Here is a 27591-nt window from a genome sequence, read left to right on the forward strand (position 1 = left end):
CGGGCCCTTTAACTCCCAAGCCCCACCCCTGGGCTTGGCCTGCCTTGCCCTGCTGGGAAGTGATCCCCAAGGCAGGGTGAGAGTTCCCCATCCGAGGCGTTTGTTGCAGCTAGCTGCACTTCTAGATGTGAGTACATTGTACTAGCCCCCCAAACCCCAAGTCAGGGGCAGATCTTTGTATCTCTTGAGGCTCTCTTTAGTCCTGTCTTGCTTTCAAGGGCCTTGCTTCTGCTGGGGTAGGGAAAACATGTCTGAATCAGAGTGGGGAAGGAGGATGGGTGGTGGCTTTGCTTTTGGAGGTTTCACTTTCCAATAGTTGGAGTTTTCTGGGTTTTGAAGTAAGGGCAGATTAACTCACCAACACCGGTCCACCACCCCCCTGCAACTCTCAGGCCTCTCTCTGACTTCAGGGTCCCATGTGGGAAATCAGGTGGGGAACCTTACAGGGTCATTCAGACCCCATCTTAGCCCTAGATCGGTGCTTGCTTTACTCGCCTGCACTGTCCTGGGGACCTGGGCTCTGGCCTGTCACCTTGAGCTCCAAGAATGTGACCTGTACCCATTCAGGCTCCTTAACTCTGACAGATGAGGGTTTCTTACTGCTCCACGCAGGGCTGGGCCAGCTGTTGGCCTCAATCGATCATTCAGGAAGTCATTAGCAGAGTGATTTCCAGAAGGCGTAGAATTTAGTGACCAAGGTTCTTTCCTTTTTGGGAGGAGAAAGTGAAAACTAGGATGCTCAGCTGGACCTACCAGCCTGAGATTCTGGGGATTTTAGAGCTGTCCCTTGGGAGCCAAGCACTTGGGGGTGGAAGTGATAGCGAGGCTGATGGCCCCTGTGTTCTTAGCTCTCTGCCTGGGTGGCCCCTGGGTGATGGGGGAGAGGCCAGCTGTCATGTGGGGTATCAGGTGGCTCTGCCAGAAACTCCCTTGGTACACCAAGCACTGGGTTGGCCCTGGGGTGTGGCTGTTTGGGCAGTACAGCCCTCTGTATGTAGCCTTGAGCAGGTAGGGGGGCCACCTTGAGTGGGTGGCCCAGGGACAGCCTCAGGGCTCCAAGGTAACGGGGTGCTCAGGTTATCTTGGGTGCTGCCCTCCCAGGTTCTGGGGGAGCAGAGGCTGGGCACTAGCCCAGCTTACAGGAAACACCTTTGAACTGCCATTGGCACCATCTGGGCAGTACACAGCCCCACCCAGGTCCTCTAGTCCTTGTTCTCGGCTTAGAATCTTTGTGTTTCTGCCTGTGAAGCCACTGCCTCCTAGTTCGTGGTCTCTACAGTTATACCCAGGTTGGACTTCCAGCTCCATCCTTTGATAACTCTGTGCTCTTGGGCAAGTTTCTTAACTTGCAGGTTCTTGTGATGATAACATGAGTTAATTGAGGGCACTTAACACTACCTGGCACAGATTAAGCTCATTGGAAGTGGGAGCTGTTACTTAGGGGCGTTTGCCTAGAACACAGGGTCCAGAGGCTCTTTCCCGGAAACTTAGACCCAGTGAGTCAGAAGTGAGGCCTGCGAAAAGCAGCAGGAGTGGGGTTAAGAATTCCAGCCCAGGGCTGGATGCAGTGGCACAGGCCTGTAATCCCAGTACTTTGGGAGGCCCGAGTGGGAGGAAGGCTTGAGGCCAGGAGTTCCAGACCAGCCTGAGCAACATAGCGAGACCCTGTCTCTGTGTGTGTGTGGATGGTTTTTTTTTTTTTTTTTTAAGAATTATAGCTCAGTCCTATGATTAGGCAAGTTGAGAAAATATGGATGAAGATCAGGGGTTCTGAAGATCTAGGCGGTTCTTGCCTCTGGTGACTGGTGTTAATTGGCAGGAGTGGGAGGAGGGAGGACAAGTGGAGGTCTGGGCTGGCTGAGCTGTTCTGTCACCCCCTCACCTCCCGAAGGCCACCAGGCTGCTCCCCTTCTCACAAAGTGGCCCAGTTAGGCTGGAGCTCAGTTACAATTTCCTTGGGAAGAAAAGTTCCTAAAACTGTGCTGCTTTAAAAAAAAAAAAAAAAAAAAAAAACAATTTATGAAACATTCTCAATTTCCATTAATCGTCTCCTAAAGGGGGTAAACCAGGAAGCCGCTGGGTGAAAACAGGCTGTTGGCAATTCCTGAGTCATGTGACCCATTCTCTAAAGACTAGAATATTTAACTTAAATCAGTGAGAAACTCCATGAAGTTGTGTCCTTGTTTATACCAAACTTCATGTGCCTTTTCCTGAACCTGAAGCTGTGGGAAGGTCTGGGGGCAGGGCCGGGTCACCGACCTTACCTCCAACCTCAGGACTGCCTGGAGCAAGAGCCCTGGGGTTGGGGACAAAGGAGGCTGCCTGGACCTGAGTAAGAGAAGGGGCTGGAGGAGAATGAATGCAATTCCCCGCCCTTGACGAGCAGCCTGCAATTAGAGCTGTGTTTTTGTTTTTGAGACAGAGTCTGGCTCTGTCCACCAGGCCGGAGTACAATGGCGAAATCTCGGCTCACTGCAACCTCTGCATCCCTGGTTCAAGCAATTCTCCTGCCTCAGTCTCCCGAGTAGCTGAGACTACAGTTGCCTGCCACCATCTACGGCTAATTTTTGTATTTTGAGTAGAGACGAAGTTTCACCATGTTGGCCAGGCTGGTCTTGAACTCCTGAGCTCAGGCAATCCGCCTGCCTCGGCCTCCCAAAGTGCTGGGATTACAGCCACTGCGCCCGGCCTGAAACTGATCTTTATCCTCCACCCAGTTCCTACTGTGCACCAGAGACCCTCCAGTCTCTAATACCTTTGACTTGAAGAGCAGTCTTTTGAGATGGCCTCACTCTTGCCCAGGCTAGAGTACACTCGTGTGCTCCATTTACGGCTCACTGCAGTCTTGACCTCCCAGGCACAGGCGAACCTCCCACCTCAGCCTCCAAAGTAGCAGGGACCACAGGTGTGCACCACCACACCTAGCTAATATTTTTTATGATTTTTGTAGAGACAGGATCTCCCTATGTTGCCCAGGTTGGTGTTGAACTCTTGGCCTCAAGTGATCCTTCCATCTTGGCCTCCCAAAGTGCTGGGTTTACAGGTGGGAGCCACCAAGCCTGGTCAACAGTCACTTTTATTCTCACTTCACTGGACAGGAAGGCTCAGAGGCTAGTAAGTGGCCCAGGAGCGTGCTGGCAGTGATAAAACCTGCTGGAGTGACATTTTCCCACTGGCTGTCAATCCTGGATATATATTAAGAGTCAGAGGCCAGGTGCGGTGGCTCACGCCTGTAATCCCAGCACTTTGGGGGGCTGAGGCAGGCGGATCACAAGGTTAGGAGATCAAGACCATCCTGGCTAACACAGTGAAACCCCGTCTCTACTAAAAATACAAAAAAATTAACTAGGCGTGGTGGCGGGAGCCTGTAATCCCAGCTACTCGGGAGGCTGAGGCAGGAGAATGGCATGAACCCGGGAGGCGGAGGTGCAGTGAGCCGAGATCGCGCCACTGCACTCCAGCCTGGGCGACAGAGCGAGACTCGTCTCAAAAAAAAAAAAAAAAAAGGGAGAACTTTTTACAATAACAATGGGTGAACCTCACCCAGATCAATTAAACAGAATCACCGGAGATGGGTGGCTTTTAAAAAAAGGTCTCCAGAAGGCCTGGCGCGGCAGATCACGCCTATTATCCTAGCCCTTTGGGAGGCTGAGGTGGGTGGATCACTTGAGGTCAGGAGTTCGAGACCAGCCTGACCAACATGGCGAAACCCTGTCTACTAAAAAAATAAAAAATTACCTGGGTGTGGTGGCGTACGTCTGTAATCCCAGCTACTTGGGAGGCTGAGGCAGGAGAATTGCTTGAACTCGGGAGGCAGAAGTTGCAGTGAGCCGAGATAGTGTGACTATACTGCAGTCTGGGCAAGAAGAGCGAAACTCCATCTCAACAACAACAACAACAACAAAATCAGATTTCCAGATGACCAGTGTGTAGCCTGGGCCAAGAGTCTCTGCTTTAGACCAAAGCTGCTCAGACTTTAATGTGCATGCAAGTCATTGAGGGTGGAGTTAAAATGCCAGTAGATTCAGTGGCTCTGGGGTGAGGCCCCAGGCTGCGTTGCTAACAAGCCTCCAGGTGGTACCACTCTGCTCACTGCAGACCCCGTAGGCAGTGTGGTCACTTGGTCAGTTGCTATTTAAGACTCACTAGGGGTCGGGTGTGGTGGTTCACACCTGTAATCCTAGCACTTTGGGAGGCTGAGGCAGGCAGATTGCCTGAGCTCAGGAGTTTGAGACCACCCTGGGGTGAAACCCCATCTCTACTAAAATACAAAAAATTAGCCAGGCTTGGTGGCATGTGCCTGTAATTCCAGCTACTCGGGAGGCTGAGGCACGAGAATTGCTTGAACTTGGGAGATAGGTGGACGTTGCAGTGAGCCGAGATTGTGCCACTTCACTCCAGCCTGGGCTACAGTCTCCAAAAAAAAAAAAAAGAAAAAAGACTCAGTATATCAGCTACTCACAGTTGACCCTGAAGAGCTCTGGGAAGTAGTGACTCATGACTCGTTTATTTATTAAGTTTTGCTGTAGCAGAAGTTTACTTTTGAGCCAAGAGTCTGATCCGGTCTCCCTCCCCTTTTTTTTTTTTTTCTTTCTTTAAAGAGATGCGGCCTTGCTATGTTGCCCAAGCTGGTCTTGAACTCCTGGCCTCAAGCCATCCTCCCACCTGCGGCCTCCCAAAGTGTTGGGATTACAGGTGTGAGCCACCTCTCTCAGGCAAGAGCCCCTCTTTTAACTAGACAATGAACCTGGTTTCTGCTTCGGACAGGCTATTTAGTTCCTGCCCATTTACCCTCATAGTGGGAGGGACCCTGGTGGGATTTGGGGTGAAAGCTGGCTGTGGTTCTTGCAGGAGCCTCATGACACCTGAGGGAGGTGTAATCAGGCAAGACTGGGCGTCTACACTGAGAGCCGACTAGGGCAGGTCCCAGAAGCAGAGACTGAAGGAAGTTGGGTTGATGAGTGGATCTGGGGAGTAGGGGCCAAGCCTGAGGGCTGGGCAGAGCCTTCCAAAGGTCTACACAATCCTTGCTATTGTCTTTTGAGGGCCCTGATCTATTTTAAGTAAAATGCTCTAACTGCGCATGTCATCTGGAAGGAAACCACAACAACCTCAATCTGAGACTTGTCACCAATGTGCTGCCTGAGTCAAAGGGTTTCCCTGGCTCACCTCCATGGATGGCAAGGGTAGAAGGCAAGACCTGTCCTGGGTGGTCTAGGCAGAAGGCCCAGGTTTAGGGCATGGCAGGTGGGTGGTCAGGGAGGTGAGGTGGGGTCCTGGTGCTGATGCAGAGGCAGTTGCCGAGGGTTTGGCCTCAGAACAAGGCAGGAGTCCAGCCGTGAGGATGACTCTTGCCGAGTCACTGAGCTGGGCGAGGCATTCAGACCCCCTGACTGGGCCCAGCTGGGGCGGCAGATGGTGGAGAGGCCTCAGCTGTGGGGGGTGTTGGGGAGATTATCCATTGATGAGCCAAATGGAGGCTGTTCCCAGAGCCTGCTTCCAACCTTACACGGCCTTCTAGAGTTCAAATCTTCCTTGGGGGGCCTCAGAGCCCTGTCCATACCTCCGCTCACAGCCCCAGCCCTTCCTCTTCTCCCATCTGGTTTCCTGGCCAGGTTTCGGCCCTGCAGAGAACCCTCCAAGGGAGCAGTGGAAAAAGCTTCACTTGGCAGTGAAGCCCCTACTTGCTGTTCCATCCCTGCAGCTGGGGTGAAACAAGACTTGCCACTGACCAGTAAACAACTGAGGCTTAAACTGGCATGCCAGGTCAGGTTATATTCCCTAGATCCTTCACTGGATAGGAAAGTTGGGCCTCAGGCACTCTTCCCTCCTCTGCAGTCAAACAGAGTGCAGATGAAGAGCCAGGCTCTGTTCCCAGTGCTTTATGTGCTAACTCGGTTGATGATGTTATCCATTCTCATTTTGTAGATGAGGAAACAGGCACGGGGTGGTCAAGGGACTTGTTCAAATCACTGATCCCATAAGGGTGAGAGCCAAGATCCAGGCATCCTGGCTGGGCGCGGTGGCTCCACCTGTAGTCCCAGTGCTTTGGGAAGCTAAGGCTGGATGATTACTTAAGGCCAGGATCTTGAGACCAGCCTGGACAACAAAGACCTTATGCCTACAAAAAATTAAAGATTAGCTAGGCATGGCGGTACATACCTACAGTCCCAGCTACTCGGGAGGCTGAGATGGGAGGATCCCTTGAGCTGAGGAGTTCAAGGCTACAGTGAGCTGTGATCACTGCACTCCAGCCTGGGCAACAAAGTCAGACCTTATCTCAAAAAAAAAAAAAAAAAAAAAAGGCCGGGCGTGGTGGCTCACGCCTATAATCCCAGCACTTTGGGAGGCCAAGGCGGGTGGATCACGAGGTCAAGAGATCAAGACCATCCTGGTCAACATGGTGAAACCCCGTCTCTACTAAAAAAAAAATACAAACAGTTAGCCGGGCATGGTGGCGGGTGCTTGTAGTCCCAGCTCCTTGGGAGGCTGAGGCAGGAGAATCATTTGAACTGGGGAGGCGGAGGTTGCAGTGAGCCGACATTGCGCCACTGTACTCCAGCCTGGCGACAGAGTGAGACTCCATCTCAAAAAAAAAAAAAAAAAAAAAAAATTCCAGATCTAGGCAGTCCCAGCCCTCTGGACTCTAGGAAGTCATCTTTCCAGAACAGAGCCCAGTATTGTGGAGCAACTGGGGGGTGGAATCAAAGGTGAGCAGGACAGGGCAATAGGAAGAAAAGACAAGATCCCCATAAGAGTGGCGAGAGGAACAGAGCCAGGACATCAGAAAGCAAGCCCCTGTGTTCCCAAACCGCACAAGAGGGAGCTCTGACGTTAGACAAGCCACCCTCCTACAAGTGAAGGGAAAGTAACTTTGAGCAAAAATGAGCAACAGAAAATGAGATCAAGGTCAGATCTCTTACAAAGTTGCAAGATGAAAGAATGAGCAGCGGAATAACCTTCCTGTGATGTGGAAAGTGTGCCAGGAAAACAGACCCAAACTGTAACCTCTTTCAGAATGAGGCAAGGCAGTGAGGAAACTATATGAAAACACGAAAACAGCCGATCAGAGTTGTAAGCCCTGGCAGTCTGGGTCGGAATGGGTGCCCCGAACCACAGAACCATGATGCCTCTCTAGAAAGACAGGACCAGGCATTCCACCAGGGTTCTAGTCCCGACAGCACCAGTAACTTGCTTGTGGCCCTAAAGGATTCATTGTCCCTCTCTTGGTCTCAACTATTTAGAGCTCTACTGTCCAATATGGGATCAACCAGCCATATTTGGCAATTTAAATTAAAATTGGCTGGGTATGGTAGCTCACACCTGTAATCTCAGCACTTTAGGAGGCTGAAGCGGGAGGATTGCTTGAGCCCAGGAGTTCGAGACCAGCCTAGGCAACATAATGAGACCTCATCTCTACAAAAAAAAAAGGAAAAATTAGCCAGACATGGTAGCACGCACCTGTAGTCTCAGCTACCTAGGAGGCTGAGGCATGGCTTTTGTGAGCTATGATCGCACCACTGTACTCCAGCATGGGTGACAGAGTTAGACTCTGTTCAAAAAAAAAAGTCTGACCTGAGTCTCTTAAGGATGAGGCTCTAGAGCACCTAGTAAACTTGGTCCTATTTGTGTGACTCAAAGGGACATGTCCAAAGTCCAAAGTGCTGGGGGCAGGGGTGGGGCTTAGGTAGGGCATGTGACATTCCTGAACAGGCCAAGCACTGGGTGAAACCACTCAGGATTCAGAAGCAGGTGGGATGGGGTGGGTGGAACATGATAATCATCCCCCTTCTCCTTCCTTTCCACCCTACCCTTGCTCACAACTGTAGGAGCTGAGGGTGGGAGAGAACTGGGGAGGAGGGGGCCAGAGTGATTTGCAGTGTTACTAATGCAGCTGGTTCTATGGAAGCCTCAGTTCCATCTGGGATCCCTTTCATGAGCAGTGGACTAGGTCTTCACATTCAGCCCAGGATTACTAAAGCATAGGAACGGGGGAGGAACATAGACACAGCTCATGCAAACATTCCTTTTGTTTGTTATGGCCAAATCCTAGCCACTGGACTACCTGAGACATACAGATATTCTTTGGCTATGGGCTGACATTTGAATACAGCTGGGGCCTCAGGATTCTCTGAAATAAAGGGCTGCCTCCCTCTGGAGGAGCCAGGCAGCTCCTCAGAGCGGCTGCCCATTGCGTGCTGGACAAGGCCACATCACCACCTCCATGGCTCCCCAGTTTCCCAGCTTGCTGTATCTCTCCACCTTAGAGACTGGGAGCACTTTGATCTGAAGCTCTTTGCAGTGCTGGTGGCAGTGTAGGGGGAAGTAGTTGATGGGAGTGAGGGAAAGGAATTGGCAAGGAACCCTGGGCCTCTGTGGCTCACTGCATCAAGCAGTTCTTGGCAAAGGTAAGGTCAGGATGGGCTGTGTCGTCTTGGGTGGGGTGAAGACAGGGAGCAGTGGGCATGCGGATGCGGATAGGGAAGGGTGCAGTGGCCTGGCTGGAGGACGTAGGGCCGTATCCCATCCAGAGCCTGTCTCCAGATTCATGCCTGCCCCACCCCAGGCTCCCCAGGTTCATCCTGTGTCCTCTCCCCTACCTAACAGTCATCTTCTGGTGAGCCCTGGGCTTAGGAGTCACTATGGCAACTGAAGAGTTCATCATCCGCATCCCCCCATACCACTATATCCATGTGCTGGACCAGAACAGCAACGTGTCCCGTGTGGAGGTCGGGCCAAAGACCTACATCCGGCAGGACAATGAGAGGTGGGTGTGGGGGCTGGGCTGTGGGGGATCCTCAGGGATGTGGGGGCCCGTTAGTCTGGCTGGCATGATGGTCCTTATCCTCCTCCCTGTTCCCAAGCAGGAGTGCCCTCGCTTGGGTGATAGAGAGGTTTCTCTCTCATTTGGTGTCCTCTTTGGTAGTGGAGACCTGGTCCCAGGTCCTCACACCTCTTCTCATCTTCCTGCAGGGTACTGTTTGCCCCCATGCGCATGGTGACCGTCCCCCCACGTCACTACTGCACAGTGGCCAACCCTGTGTCTCGGGATGCCCAGGGCTTGGTGCTATTTGATGTCACAGGGCAAGTTCGGCTTCGCCACGCTGACCTCGAGATCCGGCTGGCCCAGGACCCCTTCCCCCTGTACCCAGGGGAGGTGCTGGAAAAGGTACCTGGTTTCCTCACTCCCTATGCCCCACCCTACCTGTCCTCCACCTGCCTCGGGCTCTGTACTGCTGCCTCCTTCTTTTTTTCTTTTCTTTTTTTTTTTTTTTTTTTTTGAGACGGAGTCTTGCTCTGTCCCCCAGGCTGGAGTGCAGTGGCGCGATCTCGGCTCACTGCAAGCTCCGCCTCCCGGGGTTCACGCCATTCTCCTGCCTCAGCCTCCCGAGTAGCTGGGACTACAGGCGCCCACCAACACGCCCGGCTAATTTTTGTATTTTTAGTAGAGACAGGGTTTCACCCTGTTAGCCAGGATGGTCTCGATCTCCTGACCTCGTGATCCGCCCGCCTCGGCCTCCCAAAGTGCTGGGATTACAGGCTTGAGCCACTGCGCCCGGCCGTTTTTGAGGCAGAGTTTCGCTCTTGTCGCCCAGGCTGGAGTGCAGTGGCATAATCTCGGCTCACTGGAAGCTCCGCCCGGGTTCAAGTGATTTTCCTGCCTCAGCCTCCCAAGTAGCTGGGATTATAGGCACCTGCCACCACGCCCGGCTAGTTTTTGTATTTTTAGTAGAGACAGGGTTTCACCATGTTGGTGAGTCTGATCTCGAACTCCTGACCCCAGGTGATCCGCCTGCCTCGGCCTCCCAAAGTGCTGGGATTACAGGCATGAGCCACTGTTCCCAGCCTGTACTGAGTTCTAAAGGGAAAACAAACCACGGCAGTGGGAGGGGTGGGGAGAGACACTTGCTGGGGGCTCTCACCAAGGGTGGAATTGACTCACTGTACCTCCACTCACCTCCAGCCACCCCCGTCCTCCACACATGCCCCAAACGCACCTGCTTCTTTTCTGAGAGCTGTTGGCCCATCTCACCTTCCCAGGCTCCAGAGCCTACCAGAAGTGCCCAGCCAGTCTGGCATTAAATGATGTGTGCCAAAGTTAAGCAGTTCATTCACCCAGTGCCAGACACTGGTGGGCAGTGCCAAAGCAGCAGTGACAAGCCCAGGCCTCAGGCTGTGCCTGTTCTAGGAGAAGCCATCACAGGCCTGAATCTATAGCCAGGCCCTTGTCCCCATTGGCCTCAGGCCTGGGCCTGAGCAGGTGGGTGTCCCACCTTCATCTTCATTCCTTTACCTGTTCTTCCACCTTTACCTTCTGGCCATTTAATGGTTTTTTGTTTGTTTGTTTGTTTGTTTGTTTTTAGTAGAGATGGGTTTTCACTGTGTTAGCCAGGATGGTCTTGATCTCCTGACCTCATGATCTGCCCGCCTCAGCCTCCCAAAGTGCTGGGATTACTGGCGTGAGCCACCGCGCCTGGCCCCATTTAATGGTTTTTTTACTGACTTTACTAACCAGTGCTGCTTGATCCTGAAAGCATAATAGCAGGACATGGGGAACTTTTAGAGACATTCATGTCCACTTAGGTGCAGACAGTTTGGGGGAAGAAGTGTGTGTGTAGAGAGAAAATGAAGAATGATTAAGACAATAACCCTTAAGGAATCCAAGTGAAAAGTATATAGGGATTCTTGTACCTTTTTTTTTTTTTTTTGAGACGGAGTCTCACTCTGTTGCCCAGGCTGGAGTGCAGTGGCATAATCTCGGCTAACTGGAAGCTCTGCCTCCCCGGTTCACGCAATTCTCTTGCCTCAGCCTCCCGAGCAGCTGGGACTACAGGTGCCCACCACCACACCCGGCTAATTTTTTGTATTTTTAGTAGAGACGGGGTTTCACCATGTTAGCCAGGGTGGTCTTGATCTCCTGACCTCGTGATCCACCTGCCTTGGCCTCCGAAAGTGCTGAGATTACAGGCGTGAGCCACTGCACCCGGTCTTTTTTTTTTTGGATCTCCCCCTGTTGCCTAGATGGGAGTGCAGTGGGGTGATCATAGCTCACTGCAGCCTTGACCTCCTGGGCTCAAACGATCCTTCCACCTCATTCTCCCAAAATGCTGGGATTGCAGGTGTGAGCCACCGCGCCCTGCCTAAACTTTCATTTTAAATATGTTCAGCCGGGCACAGTGGCTCACGCCATTAATCCCAGCACTTTGGGAGGCCAAGGTAGACAGATCACTTGAGGTCAGGAGTTTGAGACCAGGCTGGCCAACATGGCGAAAACCCATCTCTACTAAACATACGACGATTAGCCAGGCATGGTGGCATGCGCCTGTAATCTCAGCTACTTTGGAGGCTGAGGCATGAGAATCACTTGAACCTGGGAGGCGGAGGTTGCAGTGAGCTGAGATCGTGCCACTGCACTCCAGCCTGGGTAACAGAGCAAGACTCTGTCTCAAAAAAAAAAAAAAAAAAAAAAAAAATTAGCTGGGGGTGGTGACACACCTGTAATCCCAGCCACTCAGGAGGCTGAGACAGGAGGATCACATGAGCCTGGGAGATTGAGGCTGTTGTGAGCCATGGTTGTACCACTGCAGTCCAGCCTGGATGACACAGGAAGACCCCGTCTCCAAAAATTAAAAAAAGCCAGGTCTTCCTTTGAGCCCCAGTTTCAGTTCAAAGGGCCTTCTCTAACTTCTCCTTCATCTGAACTCCTGAGACAGGGTCTTGCTCTGCCGCCCAGGCTGGAGTGCAGTGGTGCAGTCATAGCTCACTGAAGCCTTAACCTCCTGGGCTCAAGTGATCCTCCCACCTCAGCCTCCTGAGTAGCTGGGACTACAGGTGTGCGCCGCCACCATGCCTGGCTACATTTTTTTTTTTAGAGATGGGGTCTTGCTATGTTGCCCAGGCTGGTTCTTGAATGTCTGAGGTCAAGCGATCCTCCTACCTCAGCCTCCCAAAGTTCTGGGATGACAGGTGTGAGCCACTGTGCCCGGCCTCCACCCCGGTCTTATTTCAGGACATACGGAGATGGATGTTGTGGACCCGCCTCCAGAGCATCAGGTGTGGCCCTGGGGTCACAGCACTGATTGTTCTGTGTCCCCACCTTCTTCCCCACTAGGACATCACACCCCTGCAGGTGGTTCTGCCCAACACTGCCCTCCATCTAAAGGCACTGCTTGATTTTGAGGATAAAGATGGAGACAAGGTGGTGGCAGGAGATGAGTGGCTTTTCGAGGGACCTGGTAAGTTCTGTCTCCATAGGGTTCCCTGCCTTCCTGCCATAGCCCTGATACCTTCTGACCATCACCTTCCCTCCCCAGGCACGTACATCCCCCGGAAGGAAGTGGAGGTCGTGGAGATCATTCAGGCCACCATCATCAGGCAGAACCAGGCTCTGCGGCTGAGGGCCCGCAAGGAGTGCTGGGACCGGGACGGCAAGGAGAGGGTGACAGGTGGGGTCATCAAGGGGTGATGACGGTGGGTGGGCAGGAGGGGTCCCCACTGCAGGGGAAGCAGGGGAAGGTTGAGGAAAGCCTCCTGTAGCCCCAGAGAGGTGCTTTCCTGGTATCTGTTGAAAGCTATCAAGGGCCGCCCACTGCTCTTCCTTCCCCACCCCCACTTCATGCTGTTTCCACTTGGGTTGGAAAATGTGACCATGACCAGGTGGATGTGGCTTTTCCTTCCCCCACCTTCACCATGAGCTGTGGACAGTGGCCATGACTTAACCTGATTCTGGATCAACGAAGCAGATGTTCAAATACAATTGACAAATGTAGGCCAATAGGTACAGTGGCTCACACCTGTCATCCCAGCACTTTGCCAAGGTGGGTGAATCGTCTGAGCCCAGGAGCTTAAGACCAGCCTGAGCAACACAGTGAGACCCTGTCTCTACAAAGAACTTAAAAATTAGCCTGGCGCTGTGACACACACCTGTGGTCCCAGCTACTCAGAAGGCTGAAGGGGGAGAATTTCTTGAGCCCAGGAGGTGGAGGCTGCAGTGAGCTGTGATTGTACCACTGCACTCCATCCTGGGCAACAGAGGTACTACCCCGAGGTACTACCATTCCCACTTTTTTTTTTTTTTTTTTTTTTTTTTTTTTGAGACGGAGTCTTGCTTTCTTGCTCTGTCACCCAGGCTGGAGTGCAGTGGCGTGATCTTGGCTCACTGCAAGCTCCGCCTCCCGGGTTGACGCCATTCTTCTGTCTCAGCCTCCCAAGTAGCTGGGACTACAGGTGCCTGCCACCACGCCTGGCTAATTTTTTTTTTTGTATTTTTTTTTTAGTAGGACAGGGTTTCACCGTGTTAGCCAGGGTGGTCTTGATCTCCTGACCTCATGATCCACCAGGCTCGGCCTCCCTAAGTGCTGGGATTACAGGCGCAAGCCACCACACCTGGCCATTCCCACTTTCTATATATCAAAACTGGGATGCAGAATGCAGGTTGCTTGCCCTGGGGTGTGGCCAGGCAGGGTGAGGCTGGGACCTGCATCCAGGCACTCTGGCTTCTCCAGTAAACCAAAGGACATCCATAACTCTAACAGAGGCAGTTCTGTTGCCTGTTTTAGCAGAAGGACAAAAGTTGGTCTTTGGAGCTTAGAGAAGGCAGAACAGGCTGTTGGCATAGCAGCAACTTGGGCATCTTAGGAGGCCAAGGTAGGCGGATCACTTGAGGCCAGGAGTTCCAGACCAGCTTGGGCAACATGGTGAAACACCATCTCTACAAAAAATACAAATATTAGCCGGGCGTGGTGGCACATGCCTGTAATCCCAGCTACTCAAGAGGCTGAGGCATGAGAATCACTTGAACCCAGGAGGCTGAGGTTGCAGTGAGCTGAGATCGCAGCCTGGGCAACAGAGGGAGACTCCATTTCAAAAAAAAAAAAAAGCTTTTAAAATTCAACTGGGGTGGGGGTTTGTTTTCCTCTGGCCTCAAAAGAATGAATAAGAGGACTGCAGTCAGGACCTTGAGCCTGGGGTCAGTGCCATCTTTTTGCCTATGAAATCTGTCAATCCCCTGTGTCTAGGCTGCGGGGAGGGGTAGGTGGGGAGCAGGCTGGGGGACCCTTGTCCCTTACCCTCCACTCTTGGCCCAGGGGAAGAATGGCTGGTCACCACGGTAGGGGCGTACCTCCCAGCGGTGTTTGAGGAGGTTCTGGATTTGGTGGACGCCGTCATCCTTACGGAAAAGGTTGGTGCTCTGGGGGCTGTGGTTTAAGGGACCTGGAGTTAGGGAACCCTCCGAGTGGCAGAGAATGGTGGTAGAATGGCATGAGAGTAAAAGAGAAGTAATAATTTTAGGGTCACTTAAAAAAATTCAGAGATCAGATTGCCTGAGTATTCTGGATCATCTGAAGGGTTAAATAGTCTTTCTGGGGCTGGGCGCAATGGCTCACATCTGTAATCTCAGCAATTTGGAAGGCTGAGGCAGGAGGATCCCTTGAGGCCAGGAGTCTGAGACCAGCCTGGGCAACACGGTGAGAACTCATCGCTACAAAAAATTTAAAAATTAGCTGGGTGTAGTGGAGCATGCCTGTAATCCCAGTTACTCCAGAGGCGCTGAGGCAGGAGAATCGCTTGAACCCCAGAGGCAGAGGTTGCAGTGAGCCATGACCATGCCACTGCACTCCAGCCTGGGCAACAGAGCGAAACCCTGTCTCAAAAAAAACAAAGCCGGCCGGGTGTGGTGGCTCATGCCTGTAATCCTAGCATTTTGGGAGGCTGAGGTGGGAGGATCACCTGAGGTCAGGAGTTCAAGAGAAACCTGGCCAACGTGGCGAAACCCCATCTCTACTAAAAATACAAAAATTAGCTGGGCGTGGTGTCACGCACCTGTAATCCCAGCTGCTCAGGAGGCTGAGGCAGGAGAATCGCTTGAACCTAGGAGGCGGAAGTTGCAGTGAGCTGAGATCGCACCATTGCACTCTAGCCTGGGCAACAAGAGTGAGACTCCGACTCAAAAAAAAAAAAAATCCCTGGATTGGTAGAAATTGTCTCTGAGATCTGGGAGCATTGGGAGAGTTTGGTGGCCAATGGGGCTCACAGATCCCCTGAAGTTGGAGGCAGGTCACTCAAATACCCAACACCTTGCTCTGCAGACAGCCCTGCACCTCCGGGCTCGGCGGAACTTCCGGGACTTCAGGGGAGTGTCCCGCCGCACTGGGGAGGAGTGGCTGGTGACAGTGCAGGACACAGAGGCCCACGTACCAGATGTCCACGAGGAGGTGCTGGGGGTTGTGCCCATCACCACCCTGGGCCCCCACAACTACTGCGTGATTCTCGACCCTGTCGGACCGGATGGCAAGAATCAGCTGGGGCAGAAGCGCGTGGTCAAGGTGAGGTCCCTACACCCCCCACAGAGGACTGCCCTGGGAGATGTATGCCCTCTGCGGCACGAGGCCCTCTGCCCTCTCTCCCTTCTCTCCTCCAGACGCACATTCTAGGAACACCTTCTGTGCCTTTGCATGCTTAGTTCTTACACACCTGAGACACTGGCCCATTTGATTCCTGGCAGCCTCTGACCCCTCAGACCTGAAGTTAATTCCCCTTCTGGGAAGGCCTCCTGGCTACCCCCTGCCTGAGACTCTGAAACTCTCTCTGATACAGTCATGTGCCACTTAACGATGGGGATACATTCTGAGAAATAGTCCTTAGATGATTTTGTCTTTGTGCAAAAGACTGCACTTATGCAAACCTAGATGGCACCTAGGCTAGATGGCATAGCCTGCCCCTAGGCTGCCAACCTGTGCAGCACGTGACTGTCCTGAATACTGCAGGCAGCTGAACACAATGGCAAGTACTTGTGTATCTAGCCATAGAAAAGGTAAGGTAAAAATACAATATTAAAGCTTCATTATAGGCCAGCACAGTGGCTCATACCTGTAATCCCAGCACTTTGGGAGGCCAAGGCAGGTGGATCACTTGAGGTCAGGAGTTCGAGACCAGCCTGGCCAACATGGGGAAACCCTGTCTCTACTAAAAATACAAAAATTAGCCGGGTGTGGTGGCATGAACCTGTAATTCTAGTTACTCGGGAGGCTGAGGCATGAGAATCACTTGAACCCCGGAGATCCAGCCTGCAGTGAGCCAAGATCGTGCCACTGCACTCTAGCCTGGGAGACAGAGTGAGACTATCTCAAAAAAAAAAAAAAATCTCCATTATAATCTTACGGGACCACCACGTGCAGTCTGTAGTGGACTGAACTATCATGCAGTGACTATATTTCACATCTTTAATATCCTGGTGTTCACTTCGCTTTGTCATCTTTTGTAAAATAAACCTCTTGGTTTACCCTCTCCCACCCCCTACCTCATCCCCTCTCTGAACTACATGTGGGAATACCAGGAGTTGCCAAACTCATTCTGTAAAGGGGGCTGAATGGTAGATACTCCAGGCTCCGTGAATCATTGTTTCTGTGGAAGTTCTTCAACTCTGCTGTTATGTCAGGAAAGCAGCATGGGCAGTACATAAACAAGTGAGTACTGCCATGCTCCTGGAATAGTTTATTTGCAAAAACAGGAGGCAGAAAAAGTAGAAATAGGCCAGGCACGGTGGCTTACACCTGTAATCCCACCAGCACTTTACGAGTCCAAAGCGGGTGGATCACTTGAGGTCAGGAGTTAGAAACCATCCTGGCCAACATGGCGAAATCCCTTCTCTACTAAAAATACAAAAAAATTAGCTGAGCATGGTGTCAGGCACCTGTAATCCCAGCTTCTCTGGAGGCTGAGGCAGGAGAATCACTTGAACCCGGGAGGCGGAGGTTGCAGTGAGCTGAGATCACGCCACTGCACTCCAGCCTGGGTGACAGAGCAAGACTGTCTCAAAAAAATAAAAAAAATAAAAAAGTAGAAATAACCCAATGTACATATATAATGAATGGATAAAAAATTGTAGCATATCCATACAATGGAATATCATTCAGCCATAAGAAAGAAATGGCAGGCCAGACACAGCAGCTCATGACTATAATCCCAGTGCTTTGGGAGGCCGAGGCAGGAGGATTGCTTGAAGCCAGGAATTTGATTTGTTTTGTTTTGAGACGGAGTTTTGCTCTGTCGCCCAGGCTGGAGTGCAGTGGCGTGATCTCGGCTCACTGCAAGCTCCGCCTTCCGGGTTCACGCCATTCTCCTGCCTCAGCCTCTCCGAGTAGCTGGGACTACAGGCGCCTGCCACCACACCCGGCTATTTTTTTGTATTTTTATTAGAGACAGGGTTTCACCGTGTTATCCAGGATGGTCTCGATCTCCTGATCTCATGATCCGCCCGCTTCGGCCTCCCAAAGTGCTGGGATTATAGGCGTGAGCCACCGCACCCAGCCCGAAGCCAGGAGTTTGAGACCAGCCTGGGTAACATAGTGAGACCCCATTTTTACAAAAACTTTTAAAAATTGGCCAGACATGGTGGCACACCTGTAGTCCCAGCTACTTGGGAGACTAAAGTGGGAAAATCACTTGATCCCAGGAAGTGGAGTGTATAGTGAGCTATGATTGTGCCACTGTACTCCAGCCTGAGGCAATAGAGTGAGATCCTGTCTCTAGGAAAAACAAAAATAAATGACATACGTGCTACAACATGGATAAAATTGAAAACGTTATGCTAAGTGAAAGCCGGCTGGACGCAGTGGCTCACGCCTGTAATCCTAACACTTTAGGAGGCTGAGACGGGCACGTCACCTGAGGTCAGGAGTTCAAGACCAGCCTGGCCAACATGGTGAAACCCCATCTCTGTTAAAATACAAAAATTAGCTAGGCATGATGGCGGGTGCCTGTAATCCCAGCTACTGCTCGAGAGGCTGAGACAGGAGAATCCCTTCAACCCGGAAGACAGTAGTTGGAGTGAGCCGAGATCCCACCACTGCACTCCAGCCTGGGCTGCTGAGCCGAGACTCCATCCAAAAAAAAAGAAGAAAAAAGCCAGACATCAAAGAACACATATTGCATGATTCCATTTATATGAAATGTCCAGAATAGGTAAACACATAAAGAAAATAGACTAGTGGTGGGTGGGGTGGGTGGGGAGTGGCAGTAACTTCTAGGTACAGGATTTCTTTTCAGGGTGATGATGAAAATACTCTAGACTTAACATAGTAGTGATGGTTGGACAACTTTGAGTATACTAAAACAACTGAATTATGAATTTTATACTCTAGATGGGAAAATTTCATATGTGGATTATATCTCGAAATTTTTTGTTTTTTTTTTTTTTTTTTGAGACAGAGTTCATCTGTCGCCAGCTGGAGTGCAGTGGCGCAATCTCGCTCACTGCAATCCCCCCCAGTTCACCATTCTCCTGCCTCAGCCTCCGAGTAGCTGGACACAGCGCCCGCTACCACGCCGCTAATTTTTTTATTTTATAGAGACGGGTTTCACTGTGTCTCGATCTCCTACCTCCGATCCCCCCTCGCCTCCCAAATGCTGTTACAACGTGACCCCGCCCCCTCGAAATTTTTTTAAAAAACAGGCGGTGCTGGGCATGGTGGCTCACGTCTATAATCCCAGCACTTTGGAAAGCTGAGGTGGGTAGATCGCTTGAGTCCAGGACTTTGAGACCAGCCTAGGCAACATAGCAACACCCCATCATCTATGAAGCACACAAAAATTAGCCGGGTGTGGTGATGCGCATCTGTAGTCCCAGCTCCTTGGGAGGCTGAGGTGGGAGGATTGCTTGAGCCTAGAAGGTTGAGGCTGCAGAGAGCTGAGATCATGCCACTGCACTCTCCAGCCTGGGCAACAGAGCAAGACTGTCTCAAAAAAAAAAAAAAAAAAAAAGGCAGAATCCAGATTTGGCCTGAAAACCAGAGTTTGTCGAGCCCTAGGTTACACCATCTCTAGAGAACAAAGCCTGGGAGAAAGAAGAAAAAACAGGTTGATTTTGCCGGGCGCGGTGGCTCAAGCCTGTAATCCAGCACTTTGGGAGGCCGAGGCGGGCGGATCACGAGGTCAGGAGATCGAGACCATCCTGGCTAACAGGGTGAAACCCGTCTCTACTAAAAATACAAAAAAAAAATTAGCCGGGCGTGTTGGCGGGCGCCTGTAGTCCAGCTACTCGGGAGGCTGAGGCAGGAGAATGGCGTGAACCCGGGAGGCGGAGCTTGCAGTGAGCCGAGATCGCGCCACTGCACTCCAGCCTGGGGGACAGAGCAAGACTCCATCTCAAAAAAAAAAAAAAAAGAAAAAACAGGTTGATTTTTTAATGGTTTAGCTTGCGTGGATCCAGGTCCTGACAGATTATGGAATCTTTCAAGGACACGTTTCACGTTTGGCCAGATGAGATTTGGCAGGTGTTTGTGTAGAGCCTCACAGTCCAGACAGTGCCTCACCGTATGAGGGGGTGGGGGCGGGCTTCTGGGGCTCTCGTCCTCCACACAGGCCTGAGACAGCACGGGACTGGGGAGGTGCCATTGGAGGCACCCGCAACCCTAAAGGCACTGACCCTAACTTCACGTCTCCCCACTAGGGAGAGAAGTCTTTTTTCCTCCAGCCAGGAGAGCAGCTGGAACAAGGCATCCAGGATGTGTATGTGCTGTCGGAGCAGCAGGGGCTGCTGCTGAGGGCCCTGCAGCCCCTGGAGGAGGGGGAGGATGAGGAGAAGGTCTCACACCAGGCTGGGGACCGCTGGCTCATCCGCGGACCCCTGGAGTATGTGCCATCTGCCAAAGTGGAGGTGGTGGAGGAGCGCCAGGCCATCCCTCTAGATGAGAACGAGGGCATCTACGTGCAGGATGTCAAGACCGGAAAGGTAATGGCTGGGAGTGAGTGGCGGTGCTGCCACGTGGCCTTGGCCTTGGTGGCGACTTCCTCTGGGTGTGTGGGAGAGGTGGGCAGGGACTTCAGCAGCATGGAGAGCCATATCAGGTGGGCTGTCTGGTTGGGGGAGGACACTATATGGAGTGTTTGCCATCCTTCTGCGTTAAATATCTAATTTGAAGTGTTAGAACCGACCGGGTGCGGTAGCTCACGCCTGTCATCTCAGCACTTTGGGAGGCCGAGGCAGGCGGATCACCTGAGGTCAGGAGTTCGAGACTAGCCTGGCCAACATGGTGAAACCCTGTCTCTACTACAAATACAAACATTAGCCAGGCGTAGTGATGGTCTGAGTAGTCCCAGATCCCAGATACTTAGGAGGCTGAGACAGGAGAATTGCTTGAACTGGGAGGTAGAGGTTGCAGTGAGCCGAGATCACACCACTGCACTCCAGCCAGAGCCACAGAGTGAGACTCCATGTCAAAAAAAATATTAGAACCTCCACTAAGAGGATAAGTGCGGGTTTAGGACAGGGACCCTTTCCCACAGCAGACCTGGTTCCCAGCATAAAGGTCTGATGGGGTGGCCAGGGAACAGGAAGGACCTCCTCCCTCATGCCCATATCCCAGTGGAATCTTTCATTTTTGCTGCTTCACCTAAAACCTTGACCTTGATTTGACCTCGGGCCACATCTCCAACCTCTAAGAATCCAAGCTGGAAGTCCAGCTTGGAATCCAGGGGAGCATCCGTGTACACAGTCTACTTCACCATCCCCAAGGTGCCCTCCAAACTGCCCCATGAAGGAAGATTCTAGAAATGACATTGAGTACCTTCTCTATGCCAAGAGCTGTTTGAGCTAGACATGTGAGATGTCATTCACCCCTAGACCCTGCAAGGTAGCCACCATCAAGTCCACTTGACACATGAGGAAACTGAAGCCCAAGGGGTGAGGTAGTTAGCCCACGATGACAGGGCCAGCAGATGGCAAATCCGGGGTGGAGCCTGGCCTCCCCGTAGAGAAGGTGTTTAACCTCGCGCTGCGCCTTCCCTGGATGGGCTGTGCTTCGGGACAGCTGGGCGGATCTTCCTCCCTTCCACCCTTATGGGCAGCGTCCCTCCCTGTCCTTGTCCCAAGGTGCGTGCTGTGATTGGAAGCACCTACATGCTGACCCAGGATGAAGTCCTGTGGGAGAAGGAGCTGCCTCCCGGGGTGGAGGAGCTGCTGAACAAGGGGCAGGACCCTCTGGCAGACAGGGGTGAGAAGGACACAGCTAAGATCCTCCAGCCCTTGGCACCCCGGAACAAGACCCGTGTGGTCAGCTACCGCGTGCCCCACAATGCTGCGGTGCAGGTATATGACTACCGAGAGAAGCGAGCCCGGTGAGTGGCTGGCAGGGCAGGGTGTAGGGGGTGGCTCTCCATGGGTCTGGCTCTGACCCCCGGCTGTCTCTGCAGCGTGGTCTTCGGGCCTGAGCTGGTGTCGCTGGGTCCTGAGGAGCAGTTCACAGTGTTGTCCCTCTCGGCTGGGCGGCCCAAGCGTCCCCATGCCCGCCGTGCGCTCTGCCTGCTGCTGGGGCCTGACTTCTTCACAGACGTCATCACCATTGAAACGGCGGATCATGCCAGGCTGCAACTGCAGCTGGCCTACAACTGGTAAAAATGGGGATAGGGCATGGGGGTGCACTCCTGGAATCCCAGCACTTTGGGAGGCTGCGGTGGGAGGATCGCTTGAGCCTAGGAGGTCCAGGCTGCAGTGAGCCATGATGGCCCCACTATACTCCAGCCTGGGTGACAGAGCAAGACCCTGTTTCTTTGTTTTTTGTTTTTTGTTTTTTGGTTTTTTGGTTTTTGGTTTTTTGGTTTTTTGGTTTTTTTTGAGACTGAGTTTCACTCTTGTTGCCCAGGCTGGAGTGCAATGGCACGATCTCGGCTCACTGCAACCCCCACCTCCCGAATTCAAGTGATTCTCCTGCCACAGCCTCCCAAGTGGCTAGGATTACAGGCATGTGCCACCACGCCCGGCTAGTTTTGTATTTTTAATAGAGATGGAGTTTCTCCATGTTGGTCAGGCTGGTCTCGAACTCCTGACCTCAAGTGATCCACCTGCCTCGGCTTCCCAAAGTGCTGGGATTACAGGCATGAGCCACTGCACCCGGTCAACCCTGTTTCAAAACAAAAAAAACAAACTGGGTGGTGAGCAGTGGGTGAGGGTTCCTGCTGGGTGAAGCCTAGGAACCCCAAGAAAAGGAGGGTCCCCTCAAGTGCTGGTGCTGGGCTCCTCATGAGGGCAGGACACCTCATTCAGTGCCGAGGTCAAGAGGGAACCCGGGAGTTCACGCAAATCCAGGGAAGGCGTGGGCTCACCTACTGGGGTCAGGACTCAGGGATCCAGTAGCAGGACACTACCCCAACTAAGCTCCCAGTGTGCATGCAGCCAAATGCGTAACTGTCGGGCTGTTAAAAGATGCATGGGACACAGCTGGTGGGAGTGGGCAGTGCGAGGGGACGGTGAGAACACAAGCTCTGAAACTGACTGCCCTGGCCTGTGCCCCAGCCCTGCTGTTTGCAGCCTGTGGACCTGGGCAAGGGACAGGGTGCTTTCCTCAGTTTCCCCATCTGTAACATGAGGAAGACAGCATTACCTCCTTCACAAGGCCATTGAGAAGATGCAGTGAGCGTTAGAACAGTGTCTCTATTGGTCAGCGCTCAATAGCAGCTATTAGGATTGGGTGAGATAAGTCATGTAGAGAAACAGTGTTCATGACTGGGTACCGTGGCTCACACCTGCGATCCCAGCACTTTGGGAGGCTGTGGTAGGAGGATTGCTTGAGGCCAGGAGTTTGAGACAAGGCTGGGCAACATAGCAAGACGCTGTTTCTACAAAAAAATTTTATAAACTAGCTGGGCATGGTAGTACATGTCTACAGACCCAACTATTTGGAAGGCTGAGGTGGGAGAATTGCCCGAGCCCAGGAATTTGAGGCTGCAGCGAGCTGTGATTGTGCCACCGCACTCCAGCCTGGACAACAGAGGCCCACAGAGACCCTGTCTCGAAGGAAGGAAGGAAGAAGGAAAAAAAGAAGGAAAAGAAGTCAGGCGTGGGGCTCATGCCTGTAATCCCAGCACTTTGGGAGACTGAGGCAGGCAGATCACTTGAGGTCAGGAGTTTGAGACCAGCCTGGCCAACATAGTGAATCCCTGTCTCTACTAAAAATACAAAAATTAGCCAGGCGTGGTTGTGGGCACCTGCAGTCCCAGTTGTAGTCCCAGCTACTCAAGAGGCTGAGGCAGGAGAATCTCTTGAATCTGGGAGGCGGAGGTTGCAGTGAACCCAGATTGCGCCACTGCACTCCAGCCTGGGCGACAGAGCAAGACTGTCTCCAAAAAGAATATTCAGTACTCCCAAGCATGTCCCTCACCTCTTAGCTGAGAGCAGCCAGTGCCCTGATGGCGGCAGACAGCTGATGACATATTCCCAGGCACTATAGCATCATAGTTAAGAGCACAGGCCCCAGAAGCAGCTGCCTGGTTCAGCTTTCTGGCTTGTCACATGTTATATGGCAAGTCTTGGGCCAGCCACTTGACTTCTCTGGACCTCTACTTCTTCATCTGTAAAATGGGGGTGGTGATCATTGCCATCTCATAGGGTGGCTGAGTGGATTAAAGGAGAACGTGTTAAGTTTTTAGAACCTTACCAGGCATACATTAGCATTCTCTATTGTGAGAGACCCTGCCTGGCCACACAGCGTGGGTGTTGAAGTTCTTCTCAGAGAGAGTTGCTGGCTGGGTGTGATCACACGTGTAGTCCCAGCACTTTGGGAGGCTGAGGTGGGAGGGTTGCCTGAGCCCAGGAGTTCAAGACCAGCCTGGGCAACATGGCAAGACCTTGTCTCTTCTAAAGAGAGATTCCTGGGTGAAAGCAGCTTCCCCATTCTGGGCCTGTTTGTTTACAGGCACTTTGAGGTGAATGACCGGAAGGACCCCCAAGAGACGGCCAAGCTCTTTTCAGTGCCAGACTTTGTAGGTGATGCCTGCAAGGCCATCGCATCCCGGGTGCGGGGGGCCGTGGCCTCTGTCACTTTTGATGACTTCCATAAGAACTCAGCCCGCATCATTCGCACTGCTGTCTTTGGCTTTGAGACCTTGGAAGCCAAGGGCCCTGATGGCATGGCCCTGCCCAGGCCCCGGGACCAGGCTGTCTTCCCCCAAAACGGGCTGGTGGTCAGCAGTGTGGACGTGCAGTCAGTGGAGCCTGTGGATCAGAGGACCCGGGACGCCCTGCAACGCAGCGTGCAGCTGGCCATCGAGATCACCACCAACTCCCAGGAAGCGGCAGCCAAGTAAGTGAGGCTGGGAGCTCGGCTGCCTGTAATGCCCATGGCAGGCCACTGCCGGGAACTGGATAACCTGGCATCCCTTATGGACTGCCTGCTGCCATCCCTACCCTCAAAGATCTATTCCCTACCCAACAGATCAGGTGACCCACTTAAAATGTGAATCAGGCTGGGCGCAGTGGCTCATGCCTGTAATCCCAGCACTGTGAGAGGCTGAGGCAGGAAGATCACTTGAAGCCAGGAGTTTGAGGCTGCAGTGAGCCATGATTGCGCCACTGCACTCCAGCCTTGGCAACAGGCCTGGGAAACTGACCCTGTCTCAAAAGAGAAAAAAAAAAAAGCACATATCAGATGCGGCTCCTGCAGCCTCCCATCTTGCATGTGATAAAACCTAAACTCCTTCCTGCAGGTCCAGCCGGCCTCCCCCGATTTGCCTTCCAGCCTCCCCCTTCCATGTTCCTCGTCCCCGGAACATGTTCCAGCTGACATGTTCCAGCCCCACTGGCTTCCTATGCTCCTTCAATGCACAGCTTGGACCCACCTGAAGGCCTTTTGCAATGGCTGTTCCTGCTGCCCAGAAAGCTTCCCCCCCCGCCGCCCCCACCTCCGAGCTCCCTTCCAGGCAGGCTTCTCCTTCTGGTTTCAGCCCAAAGATCCCCTCCTTGGGGAACACTTTTCTTTCTCTCACAGCTGAATAGCACCCTCTTTGCCTGGTCTCTCCCACACTTGTCACTGTCTGAAATCCTCCTTGTATACTTGTTTTTTTCCCACTCAAGTGGAGTGAAAGTAGGGGCCGCAGTCACGCCTGCATTTGTCCGGCCTAGAATGACGCTGGTTTGTGGCGCGTATACCATTGTGGGTTGAGTTGCGTATCGGGTGCCTTCTAGGGGCTGGGGTCTGTCCTGGGCACCGGTTTGGTTGGTGGTCGCTGCCCTTGGCGCTCCTGTTCCTGCTCTGGCCCCATGCCAGCCTCTCACCTGTGCTCTGTCTCCTCCAGGCACGAGGCTCAGAGACTGGAGCAGGAAGCCCGCGGCCGACTTGAGCGGCAGAAGATCCTGGACCAGTCAGAAGCTGAGAAAGCTCGCAAGGAACTCTTGGAGCTGGAGGCTCTGAGGTGGGTTGAGAACTAGAGGAGGAGACTGGCAGGGGCTGAGGGTCTTAGGACAGCAGCTGGTGTGGGCAGCGGGCCGGGGTGGGGTGTCGATGAGACAGTGCACGGCCACAGCATAAGTCAAGGCTGTTGGGGGACTGGGCTGTCTCCCGGGTCTTACCTGACTCTGCCTTCTCCCCAGCATGGCCGTGGAGAGCACCGGGACTGCCAAGGCGGAGGCCGAGTCCCGTGCAGAGGCAGCCCGGATTGAGGGAGAAGGGTCCGTGCTGCAGGCCAAGCTAAAAGCACAGGCCTTGGCCATTGAGACGGTGAGTGGGAGGAGGCATTAGGAAGGGGTGGCCTTGAGGCCTGGAAAAGGCCCATTCCCTACAGTCCCTGAGACTGTATAGGACACCAGGTCCCCCAACATAAAGCCCTATCCAAGTACTTTGTATTTGCAAAGTCCTTGGCCTTGTAGGATTCATTGACTCCATTGCTGGAAGGTAAGGATTAGAACACCCATTTTGCAGCTGGGCACTCATGCACTGGCCACTTGGCACAAGCGCCGCGTGTGCTTCACAGGCATGATCTTATTTAATGCTTGAAATCCCATTAAGAGGCTGGGTGCAGTGGCTCACGCCTGTAATCCTAGCACTTTGGGAGGCTGAGGCGGGTGGACCACCTGAGGTCAGGAGTTCAAGACCAGCTTGGCCAACATGGTGAAACCCCATCTCTACTGAAAATACAAAAAATTAGCTGGGTGTGGTGGCATGCGTCTGTAATCCCAGCTACTTGGTAGGCTGAGGCAGGAGAATTGCTTGAATACAGGAGGTGGAGGCTGCAGTAAGCTGAGGTTGTGCCACTACACTCCAGCCTGGGCAACAAGAGCGAAACTCCATCTCAAAAATAAAGTAAATAAAAATAAATGTAAAAAGAGGCCTAGTGTGGTGCCTCATGTCTCTAACCATAGCACTTTGGAAAGCTGAGGTGGGAGGATCATTTGAGGCCAGTTCAAGACCAGCCTGGGCAACATAGCAAGACCTCATCTCTACAAAAACAAAATTTTTTAATTGGCTGGGTGTGGTGGCACGTGCCTGTAGTCCCAGCTACCCAGGAGGCTGAGGCAGGAGGATCCTTTGAGCCAGGAGTTCAAGGCTGCAGTGAGTCCTGATCTGCATTCCAGCCTGGGTCAAAAAATAAAGAATGCTGGATTTTTCCCCTTCCAGGAGGCTGAGCTCCAGAGGGTCCAGAAGGTCCGAGAGCTGGAACTGGTCTATGCCCGGGCCCAGCTGGAGCTGGAGGTGAGCAAGGCTCAGCAGCTGGCTGAGGTGGAGGTGAAGAAGTTCAAGCAGATGACAGAGGCCATAGGCCCCAGCACCATCAGGGACCTTGCTGTGGCTGGGCCTGAGATGCAGGTGAGAGTTGGGGAAGGTGTGTTGGTTTCAGGACCAACCTTGGAACCAGGAAGGCAGAGCCAAGGCGGAAAACACAACATCTGGAAAGATGGTGGGGAAGGGAGTGGTGAGTGACCTGTCCCTGCATCGTGGGTCTTTCACACAGTGTCATGCTGCATCAACATCAGGCACTGTACTAGACCCAGCAGTAAGCCAGAACTCCAGAGGAGACAGGAAATGGATGGGACGCCAGTCTGACAGGCATTTCCAAGGCAGTCAAGCAGGGTGGTCAGATGCAGGGGAGGTGACCCTTCAAACCAGCTGACTTAAGGAGGGTCACTCTGAAGTGGCCAGGGTTTGACGCCCATCTCAACTTCCTCCTGTTCTCACCCTCCAGGTAAAACTGCTCCAGTCCCTGGGCCTGAAATCGACCCTCATCACCGATGGCTCCACTCCCATCAACCTCTTCAACACAGCCTTTGGGCTGCTGGGGATGGGGCCCGAGGGTCAACCCCTGGGCAGAAGGGTGGCCAGTGGGCCCAGCCCCAGGGAGGGGATATCCCCCCAGTCTGCTCAGGCCCCTCAAGCTCCTGGAGACAACCACGTGGTGCCTGTACTGCGCTAACTCCTGATTAATAACAATGGAAGTTTCTGGGCATTTAAAATTTCAACACTTTTCTCTTGTCTGACGTTGGTTGGGGTTACCAGAGAGCTTAATGGTGGGGAGGGGAGGTGCCCCTGACATCTTCTTTTTTTTTTTCGAGCTGGAGTCTTGCTCTGTCACCCAGGCTGGAATGCAATGGCGCAATCTCTGCTCACTGCAACCTCCGCCTCCCAGGTTCAAGTGATTCTCCTGCCTCAGCCTCCTGAGTAGCTGGGATTATAGGCACATGCCACCATGCCCAGCTAATTTTTGTATTTTTTAGTAGAGATGGGGTTTCACCATGTTGGCCAGCCTGGTCTCGAACTCCCAACCTCAGGAGATCTACCTGCCTCGGCCTCCCAAAGTGCTTGGATTACAGGTGTGAGCCACCAC

At 52.8% G+C, this 27591-nt stretch overlaps 1 protein-coding gene across 2 annotated transcripts; it reads left to right on the top strand.

Annotated features, from left to right (window-relative positions):
* The first annotated feature begins 28 nt into the window (after positions 1 to 28).
* MVP (major vault protein) lies at positions 29 to 27226 on the top strand. 2 transcript variants are annotated; one of them, XM_030798102.1, is made up of 15 exons: positions 29 to 127; positions 8608 to 8767; positions 8974 to 9169; positions 12113 to 12236; positions 12315 to 12446; positions 14088 to 14182; positions 15090 to 15326; positions 19451 to 19732; positions 20873 to 21117; positions 21193 to 21390; positions 23691 to 24077; positions 25069 to 25185; positions 25364 to 25490; positions 26388 to 26576; positions 26953 to 27226. In XM_030798102.1, exons 2-15 carry the CDS (start codon positions 8643 to 8645, stop codon positions 27178 to 27180), a joined length of 2682 nt encoding a protein of 893 aa, XP_030653962.1. In that variant the 5' UTR covers positions 29 to 127; positions 8608 to 8642; the 3' UTR covers positions 27181 to 27226. The 2 variants fall into 2 exon arrangements, 1 of the variants encoding a protein (XP_030653962.1); XR_004026695.1 differs by lacking the exon at positions 25364 to 25490.
* Positions 27227 to 27591: the final 365 nt, after the last annotated feature.

This window comes from Nomascus leucogenys, chromosome 2 (genome assembly GCF_006542625.1).
Source record: "Nomascus leucogenys isolate Asia chromosome 2, Asia_NLE_v1, whole genome shotgun sequence".
Lineage (NCBI taxonomy): Eukaryota > Metazoa > Chordata > Mammalia > Primates > Hylobatidae > Nomascus > Nomascus leucogenys.

Excerpts from the sequence above, each read along its gene's own strand:
- MVP (XM_030798102.1), top strand. The coding sequence starts at position 8,643 with ATGGCAACTGAAGAGTTCATCATCCGCATCCCCCCATACCACTATATC. Across the intron at positions 24,078-25,068 it reads TCCCAGGAAGCGGCAGCCAA|GCACGAGGCTCAGAGACTGG; the intron begins GTAAGTGAGGCT and ends TGTCTCCTCCAG. Across the intron at positions 25,491-26,387 it reads AGGCCTTGGCCATTGAGACG|GAGGCTGAGCTCCAGAGGGT; the intron begins GTGAGTGGGAGG and ends TTCCCCTTCCAG.